Source organism: Rhipicephalus sanguineus, chromosome 11 (assembly GCF_013339695.2).
Source record: "Rhipicephalus sanguineus isolate Rsan-2018 chromosome 11, BIME_Rsan_1.4, whole genome shotgun sequence".
NCBI lineage: Eukaryota > Metazoa > Arthropoda > Arachnida > Ixodida > Ixodidae > Rhipicephalus > Rhipicephalus sanguineus.
In genome coordinates, this window is record NC_051186.1 from 30,726,426 (window position 1) to 30,748,615 (window position 22,190).

At 44.6% G+C, this 22,190-nt stretch overlaps 1 protein-coding gene across 1 annotated transcript in view; it reads left to right on the forward strand.

Annotated features, from left to right (window-relative positions):
• The window catches only part of LOC119373516 (zinc finger FYVE domain-containing protein 26), a 78,285-nt gene that overhangs the window by 19,411 nt on the left and 36,684 nt on the right, over window positions 1–22,190 (forward strand). Inside the window, exons 14-27 of the mRNA XM_037643567.2 lie at window positions 522–742; window positions 1,743–1,849; window positions 2,475–2,566; window positions 3,654–3,754; window positions 4,311–4,406; window positions 5,558–5,648; window positions 7,337–7,542; window positions 8,356–8,696; window positions 13,439–13,643; window positions 15,932–16,105; window positions 17,900–17,968; window positions 18,714–18,890; window positions 20,921–21,016; window positions 21,728–21,872. Of these exons, the coding sequence (XP_037499495.2) occupies window positions 522–742; window positions 1,743–1,849; window positions 2,475–2,566; window positions 3,654–3,754; window positions 4,311–4,406; window positions 5,558–5,648; window positions 7,337–7,542; window positions 8,356–8,696; window positions 13,439–13,643; window positions 15,932–16,105; window positions 17,900–17,968; window positions 18,714–18,890; window positions 20,921–21,016; window positions 21,728–21,872 (2,121 nt within the window). The remainder of the gene's footprint in view (window positions 1–521; window positions 743–1,742; window positions 1,850–2,474; window positions 2,567–3,653; window positions 3,755–4,310; window positions 4,407–5,557; window positions 5,649–7,336; window positions 7,543–8,355; window positions 8,697–13,438; window positions 13,644–15,931; window positions 16,106–17,899; window positions 17,969–18,713; window positions 18,891–20,920; window positions 21,017–21,727; window positions 21,873–22,190) is intronic.

Below are 22,190 nucleotides of genomic sequence, written 5' to 3' on the forward strand. Positions count from 1 at the left end.
AAAAAACAGCGCATGTTTCAAGAATGCTGAATATTTTGTTGTACTATCTAAAGGCTTATTATGTTGTCATTTCTGTATGGCTTCTTGTAGTGGCTTTCAGTTCCGTTTCAGCATTTCCATACTGTGCCTACTACAGTTGACACTTACCTAATCACCTTAATTACGTTGATATGGCATGAACCGAAGACGGGGGAAACGAAAGTACCATATTTTCTTCAATATAACCCGCCCCTGCATATAACCCGCAACCCTAACTTGTACCTCTACAAAAGAGGAAAAACATATGAGTATAACCCCTGCATGTAACCCGCACCCCCAATTTTTAAGTACATTTTTTCTGTTTTTTGTGCAGGTTATATGCAAGAAAATATGGTATGTGCATTGCTTAGCCCTAATTTCTCGCATTTCAATCAGTGATTGCTGTACTTCTCATTGGTGTTGGGTTAATTAAAGTCAACTGTGATGTTTCGGAGGAGCAACTTTTCAGGGGCTCATTTTTTCCTCTTGCTTTTCTTCAACAGCGCACATGGAAAGGAGTGATGCTGTGGTCACATTAAATGGTGCCAGAGCCCTTGGACAGAGTGAAGCTTTTGCCTCGTGGGCCAAAGGTTGTGCTTCGCTTGCACACGTTGACCTCTCTCAGCTGCACAGGGGTGTGGGTCAGCTTGCGTTCTTCATTAATCTCGCCAACTTGTTGACGCTTCACACTGCCATTCTCCAGGCTGCAAATGTCTCAGAAGATGTGAGTATGGCAAGCTTTCATCACAAAAGGCGTTTATCTCGGTCACTTAGTATTTTCTCCATATTTGGCTTTATTTGAAATTAAATTACATGCAGTGAAAGGACATTTTACTCTTGGTGTTAAAGGGACACTAAAGTGAAACAATGAGTCGGTTTAGATTGATAAATTGTACTATGAGGACTCTAATGTTGTTAATTTCACCATCATAGGTTTATTTATAGAGGAGAAAATCAAGGTCCACGTTTCACTTATAAATTTCTCACTAAAATCTCCGCACGTGACGTCATGGATTTCATAGTGTATTTCTCGTATTTTGGCAACATTGACTCAACGAAATTTCTTGAAACTCTGTATGTTAAGTCTATGACCCCCTCAGAGGACAATGTATGTTGTTCTTCCTGATTAGGGACTATGTAGGACCTAGTAGACAGCGTCAAAATCTATGCCGTAACGGTGTTTAGTGCGGGGATCTCAAGGTGCCACTTCTATGTACACCATGTGGGCCACTGTGTCAATGAAACATTAATGGAACGTAAGAGGTTGTCAACCGGAGGCTCACCATCTAATCTTTCTTAATGCTGTTGAGAGTGTAAATGCACGCCGAAATTGGATGAATGCTCTGTGCTATACAGGCACAAGATTTAGGAAAGGCATCTAATGGTTGAGACCCCTCTCATTTTGATAGCAGTGAAGCACATGCATGAGCCAGCCTTTGATGCATTTAAGTAAAGAAGAAATTAAATGTTTGAACTGTTATCTCTCGTGTTGACAGGGGGTCTTTGCGTAGCTGTGCTTGTGTACCTGTGCATGTGCACCTGTGCATGCGCAAAGTTTTTGTGTCTACTTTTTTTTCCCGCCGCAGTTGGTAGTCGGTGTTTGTGTTATCCTGCTCTCGTCTCTTGTGTCTGTGTTTGCACGCTTCACCTTCTTTTGTAATGGTTTTCTTAAAGTTGATGTTGGGACACGTTGTTTACTTGCTGTGTGTTGCCATGTCTTGAAGGAACTGGTGGAGATACGGTTTGTGCCCATCACCTCCCCTCACCTGCACCAGAGGGCACTGCAGGAAAGGCTAGTGGCTTACAGTGTTGGGCAGCTAGGCATTGTCTCGTAAGTGTCTATGGTGGCAACATCATAGCCTTTATTTTTTACTTTTTTGTCTTATCTCTTTGGGGAAGTGACTGGCATGGGATTAGAACGGGCAAAGCAGCCCCATTAGTATGGAAGCTCTCTCTAATCTCGTTTTATGTGAAGTACAAGGTGAAGCTAAACTCAAGCATGACATACCAGGGGATGCCACCTCTGTGACACTGTGCCTGCATTATGGAGGACTGCATGCTTATGCTTATTGCTCATGATGGCCAGCCCAGAAAACAGTATGAGAAAAGGAGAAGACGACTGTGTTCTCTTTGTTCTGTTTGGGCTGGCCTTTATTAGTATTTTCCAATTCACCCAATTTGCTACCCTGTTATGCTTACCTATTAGTACATTTTCTTCATGTGGGCTTGTGGATAACCGATCAAATAAAAGGAAAAAGAACATTGTTATAGACATGCACTGCTTCTTGGTGCTTTTGAAACATTTAATATAATCATCTGGTGCTGTTCTATGTGCAGCAGTAGGTCATAGAACACTGCACACACATGCAGTGTTCTGGAGGCGGTCAACTCTCTATGTTGCTTGGCACTGAGAATTTTGGGATGTTTTTCGTGGTGTTATTGATTCCATTCTGCAGGTTGTTTTACATCAAAAGGAGGGTTCTCTTCCGTGACCATCAAATGGATGTTGTCTCTGGAGACGGCTGCGATCCTCTTTTGGAAATGCTGAGTGAGTTTTGTAATTATAGCACATCTATTCTTCAATATAGCTTTCTTTTATCACTAAAATTTAAATTGTGCTGAACTATAGAGTGCACGCTTGACTTTTCATGGTGTTTCGTAACAATTAAAAAAAAAAGATCAAATCACATCTGTTATGTGGCATCTGGCATATCTCCCAGTGGACAGACCTACTTGAGATTCCCAGGGGCTATACCATTCCGACGCTGAGTATAAGGCCTTGGGTTCAATCCTCAGCTGCATTCCTAATATAGAGCATGTTGTAGAAATGCTTGTGCATGGAATGTTGGGTGCACTTAAACAACTGCAAATGTTGAATGTGAAAGTTAATCTGGAGCCTTCTGTTATTGCATCTTTTGCAGCCCTTGTGTTGCTCTGTGTTGTTAAAACAATCACTCGATTGTCAGTCTGTTGATGGCAGTGCGGGGCAACTCTTTATTGTTGTTGAACCTTCTGTTTTTTAGAAAGTCCTATGAGCACGAGGCAATGGCCCAAATACCCTTTCAAAAACATTTAAAACATTTAAAGCTAATTCTGAACTTTTTTTACTCTGTAATATCTGCAAACAGTTCTGTTTGTAGAAAAATTTTGTAACAAAATGCTCACCATTTCTTCTGTTTAATGAGAGTGTATTTAAACAGAAAAGTATGAAATGTTATTTGAAACATAACATAATTAGTATAGAAATGATTTCATTAGTCACCAATTTGATGAAATGTGTAACTATCACTGGAACTTTGTTATGTTGTCATATTAAAAATGCAACAATTGGTTTGCCCATGAAGCTTTACTTACTTGCTTTAATCTCTTTTTGAGGCAGTTTATTCAGTGCAATAAATGTTATACACTGGGCATTACAGAGTTGGTATAGAAAAATTGCCCACAACCCAGTACAAACTTGTAATTACTACAAAAGATTATGCACTACTTGGGCAGTTACCAAGGACATGCATGTGCAGGGGTGTGGAAAGGTTCCGAAACAAGGATGGTGTTCTCTCTTGTCACAAGTTTTTAAAATTTCTTTTGCAACATTCAGTTTTTTAAAATTCAGGTGTTCATCTCTCTCCCTCTTCCAGCCTCTCAGGAGCCACCTGTGAAGAAAGAGTTCGCACCCCACTTCCATCCCAAAGCTGTTTTTGCTCTGGTTCAAGGCCACATTTCTGACCCCAAGATTGAGGTTAGTTGGTAACGTGCATTTCGGTTGTACATCTACAAAAATTGATTGGACAACTGCAAAACCTCTCTCGCACTCACAAAATTCCTAACTCTGTTTAGGACAGCAAATGACTGCTGATCTTAAATCAAATGCAAATTTTGAAATAATCATTATAAAGTTTGTTTATACTTACAATTAGGTGCAACAAAAGCATGTTTTATTAAAAGGCATGAGCAAAATTGTACACTAGTATTCATGGTATAACATATGTGCTACACAAGGGCCCCTTCAACTCTTATGGCACTTGTGCGGTGAACAATACAGGAACCAATCGAGTCTGGACAGTAGACAGGCACTACATGACTCATTGCTTACAGTTGTATAGTCAACACTTCCTAATTGTTTTTAAAAGCTTGGAGAGCTATACTTCCGAAGACACTTGCTGCTTTCTTCAGCACAATTTAATGGTTGGTGTACATTTTGTTTCGAAGATTAGGTGGATCGCAGCAAAAAAAACTGACAGAGAGAAAAAAAGAAGAAGCATATCTTGCTGACAATTTTCATGTTATTTTTCCAGGTAATCTATCCGGAGACCATAGAAAGCCAGCTGCAGGCAGCAGTGGACAGATGTATGGCACGCATCAAAGCCATGACTAGGCAGGGAGTCAGAATGGTAATTTTTCAGCTTTTTTTATTTGTTATAGTCATGCGTAGCATTTGGCCACACATTTTATTCGTGAGCGCGGTTGTTATGCTGTAAGTGGTCACACACACGCCAGCAGTGTCTCACTCGCATCTCACTGATGTTGAAGCTTGCGGTGGTTCTGCTGTAATTTCTCACATGCACGCCGGCAGTGTTCCAGCACTGAATATGATACACTGACATCATCCTGTAGCCTCCATGTTGGAGCACCAGTACGGTGGGACGCTGCGTTTCTTAAGTCACGTGCGAGCCATCTTATGCTTATGCTATGGGAGGGAGAGAGGGAGGGAGGGGGAGGATCAATGCATCGACTAAGAAGTAGAAGGTGGATGGCTTGTGCGAATGGTAAATGTTAGGTACGAAGAGAATTCAAAGCAAATAGTGATTTGGTCTAATAATTTCGAATCGGATTCGAATGATATATGTCACAAATTATGAAGAAAAATGAGCGCATTTGTCATGACCCAACTGACCTGCACAATATTTTTTCAAAATTGAAACAAGGCATGTGCAAATGTCATTCTTTTTGGTTCAAAGGAAGTGGAAACAACTTTTAATAGTAGCAGGATTTGACTTTCGGTAGAATGCAAGTGATAATCACTAAAATATGTTACATTTTAAAATTTACTATGCTTAGAGCATATAAGCCAGTATAACGAGCTTTTAAATAAAAAAAAATGATGAATCAATGTGAGGGTAATATGTTAATTTAACCTTGAAGTGGGGCTTTGTGGCAGCGCGGATTTTTCTTGGAAAAGTGTATTCACGGTATAGCACTCCTCCACTGCAGTGAAACCACCTTTACAGGGGGGTTACATGTGGACTAATGTACACCTATTCGTTAATTTCAAATACTTTGAAATTTCCGATAATTTAAATTCGAATCTAAGGGAATTCGAATTCTGTAATATTCATATGAATATTCGAAGTGCTCGAATATTCGCACAAGCCTAGAAGGTGGCTTTCGCCTTCGAGTCGTGTTAGAGCAACACTCACAAGGTCCTTTATGCATTCGCCTAAGGCTGCTAGCTTTACTTCGTATAACATTCCAATTTGTCGCGATCGCATTCACTGATTTACCATTGCAGTGAAACTAGCATTTTTTTCTCACCCTGTTTCAGATCATTTTCCCATGGCAAATGCACTTTTTCTTGACTACTGACATGCAACTCGATGAAAGCTGTGAAGAACTGAGGAGCTCCTTGCAGCAAAGTAAGTGTGCTTCTCTTGTGGGGTGAGAAATTGTACTTTTATAACCAGACAACGTATGGAGCCTCAGCTCAATGGTGAAATATATATGGGCCAGTATTTGTCTGTTTATTCTTATTTATTTAATTTACTTACTTTTTATGTATGGTACCCCTAAATTCCTCAATTGAAGTATTTAGGGGTACTGTACTCTCACCATACTACCATATTAGTCAGCTGCCGAACTAGTGAGAGTTAGGCAACTGCTGAACCAGACTGTTTAAAAATTATTGCGCTTTACAGAGAAGGTTAAATCATGTTGACTGCAGAGGTTGATTATATATCCCGTGCACTTCTAGCTCACCTGATTGACAACATAGATGTGATCCCTTGTTGAATATCCTTTTACTAGGGGTGTGTGAATATCAAATTTTTCGAATACGAATCAAATACGAATATCGAATCGAATATCGAATATCAAATGAAAATTGCCTCCACAGTAACAATATTTTATTTAACATGTAGCTATTTGAAAAAAAAAAAAACATTAACAGTCTGACTGGCAACATAGCATACGCTGCTATCTCCAGAACACGATGTCCAGGCTAGCACAATGCACATCACAACGCAAGCAAATATCACGGCACAATGAAAGTTGTGACTAGATGTTATCATGAACGAAATATGAGTTGCTCCACATGATTCCCTTCTAACAGAGACACCTCCCCCCCCATGCTACTGAAAAGGCACGCTCGCTTGGAAGTGGCTGGTATAGGGAGGTACATGGGGCAAAGCTTTGCCAGACTGGGGTTCCTGGAGGTGCCTACAGTCCGCCACCAGTCACATGGGTCACTGTCTTTCTTCAGAAGTGGTCCCGCATAGTGAACGAGTGGTAGTGCGGCACGTTATGGACGCATAATATTGAGAATGCATGGTTACATGATCGCCAACAGCGCTGCACGTCGGAGATGCACCAGCAATAAATCATACGTATTGAGGTGCTCGTCGCAGGCAGATATCGTGCCTCCGTGTACTTACGATGTTTATCGCTCCTCTCGGCAACGTTTTTAGCTATACGAACGCAGCAGAAATGTGGAAGACTAGTTATTTTATGCATGATAATCGAATCACATATTCGAATTTTTCGAATATTCGATGTTAGCGAATATTCAAAACTCTTCGAATACACGATTTCCGAATCGAATACGAATATTTCGAATGTATTATTCGACGAATATTCGAAACTTTCGAATATTCGCACACCCCTACCTTTTACGTATAAAGCTATGCAGTCCTCTGAGTTGACTGATGTCGAGTTTGGCAAACGGGTCTATCTAATTTTCTAGTTTAGACTGAGTGGTACAAATAGAGCTGCACTGGTCATAGTGGGCATGACCACTGGTCATGTGCAATGCAGATGACCAGTGGTCTATTGGAGCCACAGAATTTGGCCCAAAGTAGGGAAGCACCATAAAGTATGGCTGAAAACTACCTAGGTGATGTGACAAGATTGTTAAACTTGTGACCATATCATCAAGCCAGCTGATGATATGGCCGCAGCTGATTATACGGCCTTTGTTTTGCAGTTTACACGAACAGGGTTGATTTTGACTTTGATATTGTGAACAGAATTTTGCTGGAAGACTGTGCTTGTGCTGAAATGGCTAGGATGCTGAAAATGGGATTAACCTCATTTTGGTTCCTTCCTACAGTTGTTCCAGACGAGTTTGTTGTTGAATATCAGAAGGAAGACGGCATGTTTGGTGTGGTCCTGGATGGTTCACTGCCGCTGGTATCCTCACTGGAATCCGGTGACGAATCTTTAACCATTGGTGCCAAGGTTCCATCCCACGTGCTCAGCTACCTTGAGAACCATTGTCCTCTGCTTGTTCGGCTGCTCAAGTTCATGCTTCCAAAGGTAAGCACTTATTGCTTATGGAATTGACCCTTTGCAGTACGAAACCTTTACCCACCCTCCATTCATTCGGGTCCGAAACTAAAGAAATCGAAGCTCGAGTAAAAGAAGTTTACTTACTCGTTTAGAGATGGTGCATGATGCAATGAGAAAATGCACGCATGAATCAACCACGAAAGAACTTGTCGAGCAGTGCCCAACCACGGACCGCTGTGGCTGTGTTGCGCTGTCGGGAGGGACCCGACAATGGACTGCAAATGGTTAACACTGTAGTTGCTCCTTCTTACTCCATGCCCACCTGCTCAATGATGCGATGGCTGTGATGTTCTGCTGCTGAGCATCAGGTCTTATCCTACTGTTGTTGCCACTTTTGCTGAGAACAAAAATGGCCAGTTGGGGCGAAAACATATTTTTATAAGAGCTGCACATGACAGCGCAAATAACAAAAAATAAAGTGGATACATTCAGTGCTGGCTTTGCATGACTGAAGGTGATATTAAAGGAATTTTAAAATGGCATAACTTTAAAAATTTTAGCACAAACAGCAAATAAACCACAATGTGTGTCATTTTGTACACAATGTATGTATGGAGGCAGGGAAATGTACTATAAATGCTCATTCATTTGGCTAGTGGTGCTTGCAGCATGTCTCGGAAGGTCTTTGTGGAAGCTATCACTTGACTTTTACAGTCATCTTGTGGTGATTTATGGTGCCATTTTGCCACCAGATTATTCATTGGAATAATGCATTGCCCAACAAATTCTAGATTTGCTTTGCTGTACTATTGCTGTGTTGAGGTTTAACTGTACGTGCAGGCTCCCAGGAGTCCACAGCTGGAAGATGGCGTCAAGTATCGAGGTCTCCCTCTGGACAACTTATTAGCGCATGTCTACGGACTCTGGATGCAGCTGTCAACTCCACAGAGCCACGCTGCATGGACCGCCATGGCTCTTCGGGGCTCCTCAAGACCCAATGTGGTCTGGGAGGCCCTGAGTGGCGCAGCAGGCCAGCGAGACTGGATCAGCGTCTTGCTGATCATGGAGTTTGTGGATGCCTTGGATGGCGTGGCCAGTGGAGATTTGGTCTTCTACAGGCGCTGCGTCCTCAGCCTCTTGGCTGCCTCCCGGCTTGACACTGAGCAAGACGCTGCGGATAGGTAAGAAAAGAAACATTACATCATCGTCCTCATCATCATAGGCAGCCTATCTTATGTCCACTACAGACCAAGGCCTCTCCCAATAATCTCCAACTCAACCTGTCCTGCCTGAGCTTATGCCACTTTATGCCTTAAAATTTCTTAATTTCGTCGCTCCATCGAACCCTTTGCAGTCTTTGGACACGCTTCACTTCTCTTGACATCCGTTCCATTGCTCAAACTAACCATTGGTTATCTTTCTTGTGACATGACCTGCCCAGCTCCATTTTCTCTTTGAGGGGGTCCGCTCTACGCACGGCTGGTGCAGAAGCCTAGCTCCGGTCCCAGCCGCAAATAGTCGTACCGTGTCAACGTCCCCTTCCCGTAGCGCGCGTCATCGCAGCTACGACGGGTTCGGGCGAATAAGGCAACAGGCTAGCACAACAAACAACACTTTATTGCTACGTTAGCAATAACGCGTAAATGTCGCGTAGAGGGATAGTCCGCTCTCGTAGAAAAACAAAGGGTATGGCTTACACCTTCGGTCGATGATCGGCTCGCGGGTCTCGGGGCGGTGAGATGTTCCTTCGTAGGTCAGCAGGGCATGAGAGACCGTCTCCCTGCCTGGTCGGCAGTTTTGTTCACCTCCCGTGTCCCTCCCCACCGCGAGGGTTGATTCCCTCGCAGGGCGAGTTCCCTTTCCCGCGAGCCGGGATGCGAGGATTAGCGCGAGGAGTAGCGGGAAAGAAGGGGTTGTCCGGAAAGGGCGACTGTGCTCCTCTCCTAGTGGTTCCTTCGCTCCCGCTGTCAGTTCCCGATCGCGCCTGCCTTAAGGAAAGGAAATGGGCGCGCGTGCTCTCCCACATCCTCCTCCCCTTAAGAAAGCCCTCGGACGACAGAGACTGCACCATGAGGTAATATTTTGTTATTCCTCATCGAGAAAGGCTAGGACGGATCGGTCCAGGTCCGTGCCCTCCTGCAAACGGCCCTCTGCCGTGGGTGTCGCCGGTGCCCCCACTGGCGTCGCCGCTGCCTCCGAAGTAGCCACCACCGGCCTCGTTGCGGTCTTCGCTGCCGTGCCACCTTGCGTCATGGCTTCCCCAGTCGTCGCCTCCGCTGTCACTGCTGCGGTAGGTCTGGCCTGCTCCTGCAGCCCCGTGGTTCGGACCGCGTCTCCTTGGGCCCCGCCTCTCTGGTCGTTGGTGGTGATTGAGAGGAGCGAGTCAGCGAAGCGTTTCATTCCAGGCGCCCTCTCCAGCATGGTTTGGGCTCCTCCGGTCTGGCGGGGCTCGGGGTTTTCAGCGTACTGCGCCCTGGCCTTGAGGGAGCATAGGCCATCGGGGTGTCCACACAACCCTGGCACGTCCTGGTGGCTGCGGCCCCCAGGCAGCTGGCTCTCCCAGTTAGGTTGGCATTGGTCTTCGGGCCTCTTGTGTGGAGGCTGGGCGGTGAGGCGATGGGGTAGCGTGGAAGTGGTGGTGGGATGTACCAGTCGACCTCCAGTCAGGCATCCATGGCGATGTTTGCCGGTGGTGGTGGGGCTGCGACAACGACAACGTAATGTGGGTGTGGGCTCGCCGTGAGGAGGCGGTCTCCTCTCCAAGCCGTCCCGGCGGCACCTATTTCCCTTTTGCTTATCCAACATGCAGAGTTGTCTCCGCCTGTTTCGCAAGAAGTACCGCGGCTCAGGGCTCTTCACTCGGTTTCGAGCGTTCTCAGCCGCCGGCTGCGGCTCGGAGGGGGACTGATAGTCGTCCCCATGCTCCTCCCGTGACACGTAACGTTTCAAGTCGCATACGTGCACTGGTCCGCCGCTCGGTTTGCCTTTCATGTTCGCGAGCCGATAAACAAGCGAGGAAACCTTCTCTCGCACTCGGTACGGCCCGGACCATTTCGGTGCCAGCGAGGCTGCAAACTGTTTGCTAGCGTCGCTAAGAACATGATGGCGTCGCAGCACCAGATCGCCCACTTCGTAGTGTACGTTCCGATGCGAGCGGTCGTACTGCGCCTTCTGTTGTGCCCTAGCAGTGCCGAGATTACTGCGTGCTTTACGTAAAACTTCCGCTAGCTTCTCGCGCAACTGCGCTGCGTATTCAGCTCGTGCTGATGACGCCACTGGCACTCCACTGCGATCCGCGAGTACAGTCTCCATCGGATTCGGCAGTTCTCTTCCCAGGTTTAGAAAAGAAGGCGCATACCCAGTCGAGCGGTTCACAGTCGATCGCAACGCAAACCCGATCTCTGGAAGGTAGGTATCCCAGTCCTTGTGCCTTTCAGAGAACGCGACAAGCATGTGCTTGACGTTGCGATTAACTCGTTCCGTGGGGTTCGACTGAGCATGGTAGGTGGTTGTTTTCTTGTGCTTAATGCCAAGCGCGGCACACGTGTCAACAAACACCTTCGCAGTAAAATAAGACGCGTTGTCTGTTATCAACTGCTCAGGGAAACCAAACCTGGTGAAAACCTCCATCAACTTATCCAAGATCACACGAGCCGTCAGCTTTCTAAGGGGGAAAAGTTCTACCCACTTAGTGAAGTGATCCGTGATCACCAGCAAGAATTTGTTTCTGCTAGGAGTTGTGGGGTACGGTCCCATTACGTCACATGCCGCGATTTGCCAGGGAGTCTGGCTGTTGATCGGCTGCATGAGGCCGGGCGGTCGTCCGCCTCGGGGCTTGACGCTTTGGCACACGTGGCATGAACGGGCGTAACGAATCACATCCCGCTTCATGCCTGGCCAGGTAGCGAGGCGACACAACTTAGCATAAGTCTTAGGGCCGCTCGCATGCCCAGCAATGCACGAGTCATGAAAGTAGCGAAGCAGTGCTCCTCTCAACTTGCGCGGTATCACGACCTTGAATGACTCACTTGTGTCATCGTCGGATGGGATGTACCTCAGCAGGACGCCATCAGAATCCAGCAGATAAGAATCCAGCGCGCTCACAGCATTACCAGCTGTTGCCGAGCGCTCCGCACCGACAGCAATACCAGCTGTCCCCGTGTGCGCGGTGGCCTCGCCACCCGGCTCCCGGAGCCCGTCGAACACCTTTCGACAAAACGGATCTTTCTGCTGAGCTTCTAACAGCTCCCTTCTGCTGAAAACAATCCCCGCGCTAACAACAGCCTCTACGTGGTTCACGCTTGTGCCTTGAACTGACGTTCGTTCTACTGTTTCCGTTAGCGCTACTTCGAGTGTCTCGCTCTCAGTCCGTTCCGGGTCAGTCTCGTGACGGACTGGAGCACGCGATAGTGCGTCGGCCGCGGCATTGTTCTTGCCCTTGCGGTAGCGTACGGTGAAGTCGTAACGCTGCAGAAGCAATGCCCAACGAGCCAGGCGGCCACTTGGTTCGTTCAAGCGCCTCAACCACGTGAGCGCCATGTGGTCTGTCTCAATAACAAACGCCACTCCGTCGATGTAATAGTCAAACTTACGGAGAGCGAAAACTATCGCGAGACACTCTTTCTCTGTTACCGAGTAGTTCCTCTCCGCCGGCGTCAACGAACGGCTCGCGAACGCAATCGGTCGGAGGGCACCTCCATGCTCCTGAAGCAGAATTGCTCCTAAGCCCAAGTCGCTTGCGTCTGTTTGAATCACAAACTCCCTGCCTGGTCGGCAGTTTTGTTCACCTCCCGTGTCCCTCCCCACCGCGAGGGTTGATTCCCTCGCAGGGCGAGTTCCCTTTCCCGCGAGCCAGGATGCGAGGATTAGCGCGAGGAGTAGCGGGAAAGAAGGGGTTGTTCGGAAAGGGCGACTGTGCTCCTCTCCTAGTGGTTCCTTCGCTCCTGCTGTCAGTTCCCAATCGCGCTTGCCTTAAGGAAAGGAAATGGGCGCGCGTGCTCTCCCACATCTTAATATGAACTAGTATATCGGCTACCCCTGTTTGTCCTCTAATCCACTCTGCTCTCCTCCCATCTCTTAGTGTTATGCCGATCATTTTTCATTCCCTTGCACACTGTGTGGTTCTTTTCCAGTTTCTTTGTAATTCTCCAAGTTTTTGCCCCATATGTTAGAACTGGCAAAATGCAATGGTTGTACACTTTGCGTTTTAGTAACAGTGGTAATTTACCGGTCATGAGTTGAGGATGTCTATTGTATGTGCACCATGGTGCTCAACTGCTGACCCAAAGGTCGCGGGATCGAATCCCGGCCGCGGTGGCTGCATTTTCGATGGAGGCGAAAATGCTTGAGGCCTGTGTACTTAGATTTAGGTGCACGTTAAAGAACCCCAGGTGGTCAAAGTTTTCGGAGCCCTCCACTACGGCATTCCTCATAATCGTATCGTGATTTTGGGACGTTAAACCCCAGCAATGATGAATGATGTATGTGCACCAGTTCATCTTTATTCTTCGGTGAATGGCTTTTACACACACTTTTACAGAATATAAGGCCTGGTTGTCTATCGCGAACTCTGGCTCTTTCAATAAAACTTGTTTCAGGGCGAGTTGGTTCATTCTTGAAAGGTAAAAATGGTGTGTGCAAATTATACGCAACGACACAGTAAGAAAAACACAGACAAGTTGCGCTTACCTGTGTTTTTCTTACTATGCTGTTGTGTATAATTTGCACCTGCCATTTTTACCGTTCCCACTCTATCACTGCATGTAATACATGCTACACGAAACAGGAGCATTGTACCATATTTGCGCGACCCACAAATGTTTTTCTCTTTTACCCTGTTTTTAATCATGTATGGCTAAAATCTTTATTACAGGAGTTCTGTTCTTTGTTAATTCGCTGGTTTTGTCATTTTTTGCCCGTTTAGTGCCTCTGGACCTTGGATGTATGCCATGAGGATCAGGGATCTTCGTTTGCGGTTTGACTGCATGCTGGCAAACTATGTGCACTGGCCCGACACACATGCGCTTGAAGCTCTAGAAATGTTGAAGTCAGAATGCCTGTATGCTGGAGATGTGGAGCTGCACAAGGAAGTCTCTGAAGAGCTCAACAGGTTCAATTTGTATCAGGAGGTGAGAGCCTTTTATGTACGCCTATTCCCTCTTTTGTTTGCATTTTTGCATTTTGCTGCATTTCCTTCAAATGTAGCGCCAGGTTTTGCAAAGTGCCAAGAGTTTCATATTTTTCAACATATAACTGTCAGGTTTGTTAGGCCTAAACTCCTGACAATAATAATAATAATAATAATATCTGGGGTTTAACGTCCCAAAACCACGATATGATTATGAGAGATGTCGTAGTGGAGAACTCCGGAAATTTCGACCACCTGGGGTGCTTTAACATGCACGATAAACTCCTGACAAGTGCCCAGAGCTGTTGTACACCCCACAATATCTCCTTCCACTTGCAAAGTGAACGCACAACTTGCTCTACTACACCCAACCTTGCAGATAACGTATGCTGATACTGTATTTTCTTGTGTATGACCCACCCCTGCGTATAACCTGCACCCCCAACTACAAAGTGTTGAAAAACGAAAGCATGTTGCCGTGAAGCCGCCTTCCTTGCATTACTATGAAGCCACCTTGTGCACCGAAATTTGTTTCTAAACCGCACCCCCACTTCAGCTCCGAATTTTTTGTATATTTAGTTCGGGTTATATGCAAGAAAATACAGTGTATGGCACAAACAGATCTGGCCTCCACTTGCATGTCTTCCTTTGTGAGATGCAAGTGAATTCATGCTGTCACTTGAACAAGGGTGGCAACCCTGCAAATTTCTGGAATCTTCCTCTATTCACGATGGCCCCCTCATACAATGACCTATCATGCCTGGTTGCACTCATGACATGAGTAAGTTGTACTAATCGTTGCTATTGAAAATAATGTAATATTATACAGTCCACTTCCATTAATTCAAGCGAGATAGGTCTGACAAAATTGGTTAAATTGTCCAGTGTTTCGAATTCAGCAAGAGGCAGGAAAAGCAACAAAATACTGAATCATATGGCAGTGCTTGATATGTTTGCAACACGTTCCCTGAATCAAACGAGCACCTACGTTTTATGGTTCCAAAATAGAAAATTAACTTCAAAATGACAGTGAAGCAGCTTTGTATCTGATCACAGCACCTGAGAAAATTGTGGACGAACAACTTTTTCAGAAAAATTAAGAGCGACTGTTAGAATCAGATCGATGCTGTAATAATTCATTGTGAGCTAGCATTTTTGTGGTATCTTGGTAGGGCAGGTGAAGATTTGGTGATTTTAGCAGGAGATGACGTGTGTTTGTTGCATTTACTGTTCCTAAGTACCCCAAAGTCCGATGCTGCCGCTATTGAAACAATTACAGCAGTCATCATTGGGGTTGAGCAGGTGTAAGATGAGCAACCAAGTTCGAATTATACGGCATAGGCTGACTTAGGGCAGAAGTAGCAAAAGTTTCGTGCAATAGATATGTATGGGGAGTCAGCTGGCACCTTTGATCAAGATTGAATTAGCTGAAAAATCGAGTTATCCGGAGTTGAAATAACAGAGGTCCATTGCATATTTTGCTTTTCTTCTCGGTTTGCACTTTCATCTGTTGTGTTCCCCTTTTTGTTAGAGTCCCACTCTTGTTGCTTGCCTCTGTTGCCAGTCATCTTTGTTGAGATGCCCACCATAGACAGAACAGCTGGCAGGATTTTACTCCTTTTCTTTCTTCCAACAACCGCAGAATGTTAATAGCTTTTTCTGCAATTCGATGCAACTTGAAAGTATGAAACAAAGAAACTGCATAGGTTTCTTTTAAGTTGTTGGACCACAGTTGAATTTTAAAGCAGGTAAATAGTAGCCCAAGTTGGAATTTACAGAATGAGACTGTGGGTATGGAAGTCATATTGTTTACACATTAAGATAGAGACATTTTGGTATGTTAAACCCCAGCAATTATTATAAGATAGACAGCTGCAGTGTGAAACTTTGTTGGTGCCTTCCATTTTCTCAAGTAAAGTGTGCTGGGGGGCTAGTTGGTACGACATTGAAACTGAGACTGAAACGACATTGATGTCGTCAATAAATCCAGTTAGTTTGCACTCGTCCTGTCTACTTCTACTTGTGTTCTGCCCCCTGCGCAGTTTTATTTCAGTTTCAACCTTACATTTTGTTACAGTTATTATGTTCACACACTCTCTGTAGGGAGCATTGCAAATACTTTTTTCAATTTATGTGGTCCTGATCATGCGTCTTTATGGACAGTAGAATAATCTTGTGTTAACTTTTTTTTTCGGAACTTTTCAGCAATGTTTTCTTGTATGCACATTGTGTACAGTGCACGTTACTTTCAGCATTACTCACTAAATCGCTCACTTTATTTATTCACAGATTGCAGAGAACTTACGAAGGTGTGGTGATGAAGAACATTGCACCTGGAAGGACATAGCTTTGAAGTCAGCATCCGACCCACTCTTTGTTCTGCAGAAGCTGTACAAGTTTTCGTTATGTGATATAGCTAGCCAGTGGTCTGACCTGCATACCGTCAGCGCAGAATGTTTCAAGGTAAGGTTCGCACTTAGTATATGTATTTCTCTTGTAATGCGTCACTTTTGAAGTCGTCTAGTATCACGGGCCGATAGAACTGTTGGTTTATTTAATCGTTTAATGATGTTTGTAGGTAGTATCGGGAAACACTTGATATGTAACAAAAACTGACTAACACTAGTTTAAGTTATTGTTTATTGAATGATGAGGTTATTGTTGGTGACCTTGGACGTTTTCAGGTAAATGAACACTGTTAGCTGGGAAATCAACTTTCTGGTGAGGCATCTTACCTCTGGGACGTTTTGTATGCATTTTTTTGGTGAAGCTTTCTTCCCATCTCATCGTAACACATGGAACGTAACATTAACTGAACACAGTCATCATTGTTATTAGTACTAATAATGTGTAGCAGCGGTATCATCGTCATCATAAGCGCTTAGTGAAAGGTGTTGCCATGAAGCACGACTTAAGCACGCACATCACTTATGTGGACGGAAGCCACGCTTCGTGGAGTTGCGAATCCTGGGAAGGAGCCAAAACAATGTAGCCTGCGAAATCTTGGAAGCGTTTTTCATAAAAAAGGGAGTTAAAGATCGTATGACACAGCGGTAAGTTTGTATGTCTCTGAAATGCATAATCTGTAATGTGACTGTTAGTATTGCTAAGCAAGGTGAGAGCAAGGTGTCTGGAAAGCGTCTTAACATGACTGTTGCCCTAAAGAAATAAACAGTTGAAAATTAGCTCCCGCCCTGTCTCTGTGTTCTTTTTTAAGTTGTGGTCTTGGCGCTAAGTTTATCATTGGTTCATAAAATGCACCAACCAGCCCAATACCAAGTGCTTCTGACAGTAACGTATGGCGATGCAATGAATGTGGCTGAGAAATATATGAATAGCTATTGCTGTAAATAGCAAGTAATGGCCAGATACTTCTTTCTTAGAAAGCCTAAATGATGTAGTGTATAAATATGTATATGTTCATATTTTGCTTATTTTTCTGTCCTCAAAAGCAAAGTACTTTAGCTATTTCTTGTCATTTATTGTTATGTATAATAGAAGTTGTATAGGGAGTACCTATTTTCTAGTACGTATGTTTGTTTTTTCCACCCCTGTTATAGTCCAAATGGGGCCGACAGTATAATAAAATGAAATGAATGAATGAAATGGAAGCGGTTTCATTTGAAGGATGTGATCACCTCGGAGGTTGCCTGACAACTAAAAGTTGATAACTACTGACCTAGGAAGAAGGACAATAAGGACGTTTTTGCAGTTTTGAGAGCTTTACATAATATGCAGTTTTCTGGCACAGAAGTTGCTGCCCACATTGCTCAATAGCAGAACAAATTAAATCGTACTTTATTCTTTTGATACTCGGGCGAAAGCAAAGGCTCCAAAAGAAGTGTGTATATGTAACGTAGAGCTTCAAGTGCCCATTAACTCGACAGAGATTATAATGTGGACATAATTTCAGTGCAGAGTGCATACAATGATATACAATGAACTTTCATACAGTGCTACTTTATTCTACATAACTTTGCCATGTTATGCGCAATATAATAATATTATGATGCAATGCTATAGCAGAGCTCCATACTTGACATTTGGGCTGAAGTGAAGTCCTTAGAATAATAGAGAGCTGAGCTAGTTGGTACGTATTCATTCTAAAAAAAGAGTCAGGGCATGCAAACAAGGACACAAGAAAGAAGTGGACCTGACTTCTTTCTTGTTTCCTTGTTTGCACGCCCTGTCTCTTTTTTTAGAGTGAAGTCCTGTTCTGCTGACTGAAACATTGCGACAAAATTTCATACTTTGCAGATTGCCACTGAGCTCAAGGCACTCCACCTACTAATGCAGTCACCGCCCAAGTCAAATGAAGCATTCAAGGTGAGCATTTTCTATGATTTCAGGGTATGCACTGCATAAAAAGTTATCTACATCAAACTTGATGCTATTTATTAGCAAGTACATAGGCTCTTAATGCTGCGTAGTTCCATCTACCATATCACATTGCATGTACTGTTAATTTTGTATTTTTGCATATAACTTGAGCATTTAACGGGATTTTTTTCTCTTTCCTGTTATCAGTGTCTTGTTTTAGCTTGTGGTGAGACATTCTTTACAGCATCAGACAGTTATACGGTATCAGAATTGGTGTAAAACTGCATAGTATTTTAAATTATATTCTAGTGAATTGTTTGAGTTATTTCATTGGTGTCTTAGTTATTTTGTTCAGCAGTGATCATAAAAAGGTGTCTTGTGAACACGTTGGGAGCTACAGTGTGTTTTTATTGCAATTTTTATGGCACGCACTTCACAACTGCTGCCACTTCTAAGATTTATTCCAATCTACATAGAATTCGATTGCTTCAATTAGTTAAATTTGTTTTTCAAATATACATTTTTGGGCAAGCTTGAAAGTTTATTTTTTTAACAATTACAAAATACAATTACAAAAAAAAAGACTTTTGGGCCCAACAAATTTGTTAAAGTGACCCTGCAGTTTCTTGTGCAAGTAATGTCTGCTTCTTTCTAGCAGTTCAACTGGACAATTAGAATTTTAAAAGATTCTATTGGCGCTAAAGAAACGCCTGGTGTTTCATGTTCCTAATTGTATAAATTTTTTTGCCAGCTCACTGATGGACTGAACAGGGACGGCGAAGCGTTTCCACTTTGGCAGAGGGTGCTTGATCGACTGCCCAACGCAGAGGGGAAGATATTGCTGCTTGACTATTTGACAGAGACCTTCAGAGACTGCCTCATGGATGTTGAATTGATCTCATACCAGCGCACGGGAATTGGTCTTCGGGTAATATGCTTCAGTCCACATCACTTGAGATATTCCCTGCAAATGCCACATTTTAAATTGTGCACATTGAGGGACCGTGCATTTTTGTGAACACACATTCAAGCCTGTATGTTGTGGGCCACCACAACACACATGCCTGAATGTGAGGTACGCCCGACGCAATATGTGCATTCCACAGAAAGGTGTAGGTGAAAATTTACAGTAATAACTAAACTTTTATGCCTCTGATGTTGCCTTAGAGAAACGAATCTGTAAATTCCCACTTGTCCTGAGACTGTCCACGATGTGCAGAGTTTTAGGTGAGCTACAGGCAGGTGTGTAAGTATCCCGTGATAGCAATACAGTTGAACCCGCTTATAACGAACTCGAAAGTGTCGCGAAAAGTGGTCGTTATATCAGTAGTTCGTTGTATATGGACTCGCCCTTAAAAACGTGCGCTTAGCGGCCAAGCCTTTTTTTTTTTCTTTGCACTTTTATTAAAGTGCTAACAACCCCTTCGGTGACAAGCTAAGCCTTTTCGCGTCGCCCGCTGCGTGCTCACGAGTGAATTAACCGCCTTTGCAATAAGCTGACACCATTTCACCGAAGCGCGGTACCGCGATGTGGAGCCGATCATCCCTGGCTAGTTGCGTGCAGCGCGTCGCCTACTCGGCTCGCGGAGTCACTGCCGGGCCGATTGCTGTATGTTGTATGCGCGCGTTTGTAGTACGTTCTTCGTGCTTGCTTCACTCCGGACCGTGCACGGGTGTGGTGACTAGCCTCTTCGTTCAACGCGGCAAAAACAAGCATTTTGCAAGCAACGCGCACTCGACGTCTCCGCGATGCTCTCGCGGCCCTGCACGACGATGCGCGGCGCACTTGAATTGTCACGTAGTCAAACACGCAGTATATGCTCGCTGTCAGTGCATCGACGTTTCTCGGTGCCCGCGCCACTCAACAACAGCGAGCTACTTTCGTTTCTACAAAGCGACGCGCACTTGCGGTCTCGCACGACGCGGCGGCGGCGAACTTGCGAACGGCAGCCAGCATGGCGCGCTCGTACCGCTGTCAATCCGCAGTGTACGGCGTACGCCACACACGCAGCCGAGCGGATATCTACAGATGACTGTGATAAGCTTGTCGGCTATGAGGCAAATGGCACGTTCATCGGCGGCTGTCACCTCGCCTTCGCTCTTTTCTGATGCTTATCCGCGAAAGCATCGCCGCAATCACGCGGAAGTCGTAATCACCGATCGACCGGTCTCTGCCGTTACCGAAAAGACGGACGACCTTTTGCGGCACATTGTGGCGTCGACGAGTTTAGGGATGCAGTGAACCTTTTTACGATGGAAAGTTATCACGGTTATCACTTCTTGCATTTATGCCTTCTTGCGTTCCAAGGCATTGTTTGGTTCATCGCAGGCAGTCGTAGCTGCAGAGAATGGTGTCAGGATAGGGTACCGTGCGAAAGCTGACCGCAAGGCTTCATGCTGCCTACTATTTTTTTTCTTCCTCACTGCCATTCTGCCACTGAAGAAATGCCTGGAAAGTGAGTGACCTCGCTCGCAGCGTCCGAAATCTGCATGCGGTGCTCGCCGATCTGGGATATCTTAGTCGCGAGCACCGTGGTCGCGAGTTAACTGGAGCGGGGCACGCGCGAGCGCGCTCCCCTGTCACGCTTTAGAAGGAATGTTTTAACTTTTTTTTCGCTTCGTATGCGCCATATTTTTACCGCGACTGTGTCTGAAGTGTTCATTGTAAAAGTAGGAGGCTTTGAAGAATGTTCGCTATATGTGGACGCAGCATCAATGGTTAGCATAGGAAAATCGTAAGTGCACCGAAATATGGTCGTTATAACCGATAGATTGTTATATGTGGGATCGTTATAAGTGGGTTCGACTGTATATCGAACTGTTTTGTGGCGTCACTTGTGTTCAATATATCTGGGTTTCACAGTGCGAGTTTATTTTACAGTATAGAACACCATAGTATATGTCACTGGGTTTTTGCTTTTGGTTGTTTAACACTGTGGCTTAAATGTTGCTTTCCAGATGTATATGTGCATCAACTCAGAAAAGCAACAGAGTTACTCATGTCTTGTCAACGACCCTGCCCTGCTTCTTGAAATGCTGCTGATGAATGCAGAGGTCAGTCTCTTGATTTTGTGGATTTTGTTTTCTTTTTAACGGGAATGAAATGAATTGATTTCGTTAGACAACTGATGATATTGTATCTTCAGTTTTTCATTTGTTTGCAAATCCATGCTGCTTTCCATGTTCCATGTTGCAAATCCAGCTATGCTATTGCTTTCTTTCTTTTTTTTTTTCAGTAATCTTGGTTGAAAAGTCATCATTTGAAATGAAACAGCTACAGCTGAATTTGAATGCGAAGTTCTATATGTTACCCAATCTGACTCTTAGTTTATTATCACACCGAAAATCACTGTTGTGTTGCACTGTAGTTGGAGCAGAAGGTGGTTTCTTCATTCAGATAAAATCACGACTACATTATTTTCGGCGTTCCAACTCAAGTTGCTATATTGCCGCAATTCATAGTGCCAGAAGAAGCGATTAAAACGACATGCTTAGTTTCTGTTACAGGGCCCTTTTAAATGCTACGCTTATGATTACTCATTGCAGCGGAAAACACGTAGACGAGGAAGCAAGAAGTAGACACGGCGCAGCACTGTGCCGTGTCCACTTCTTGCTTCCTCGTCTACGTGTTTTGCACTGTTAGCTGCAATGAACCTGCACCAACTCGCCCAGTTTTCCATCCTACTTATGATTACTCTCGGTGTTTGGTCAGCTTTCTGGCACCATTGTGTACTTACTAATCTCATTCCTTTCACATCCCGTCAGGTGGATTCCGTAGGAAGGTCTCTCGAAGCAACGGCCAGTTTCCTGGACAGCGATCACTCTCCCTTCACCAGAGATGCTGCCAATGATCTGCTGAAGAAGTATGCTTCCAAAGCTCTGGAGCTTCTTCTGATGCCAACTCAACGCTGTGAGGGCTGCACACGTGTTCATTCATGTGTATGTGTGTGTACGCTTATGCGTTGTGTAAGAGCAGGAATATTTAGCCTTTCAATTCTTTTGCGTTTACTTGTCTGGCCCCTCTCCTATTGGTAGCGTTCGTTATGAGCAGATACAGACAAAGTGAAAATGCATGTATGGTCGACCTTTGTTACAACGAGGTAGCAGCTAGACTGAAGATACCTTGGTATATCTCCCGTTTGTTAAAAGCGTAAATTTTAGGGGTGTGCGAATATTCGAAATTTCGCATATTTTTCGAATAGTGTTTGCTATTCGATTCGATTCGCAC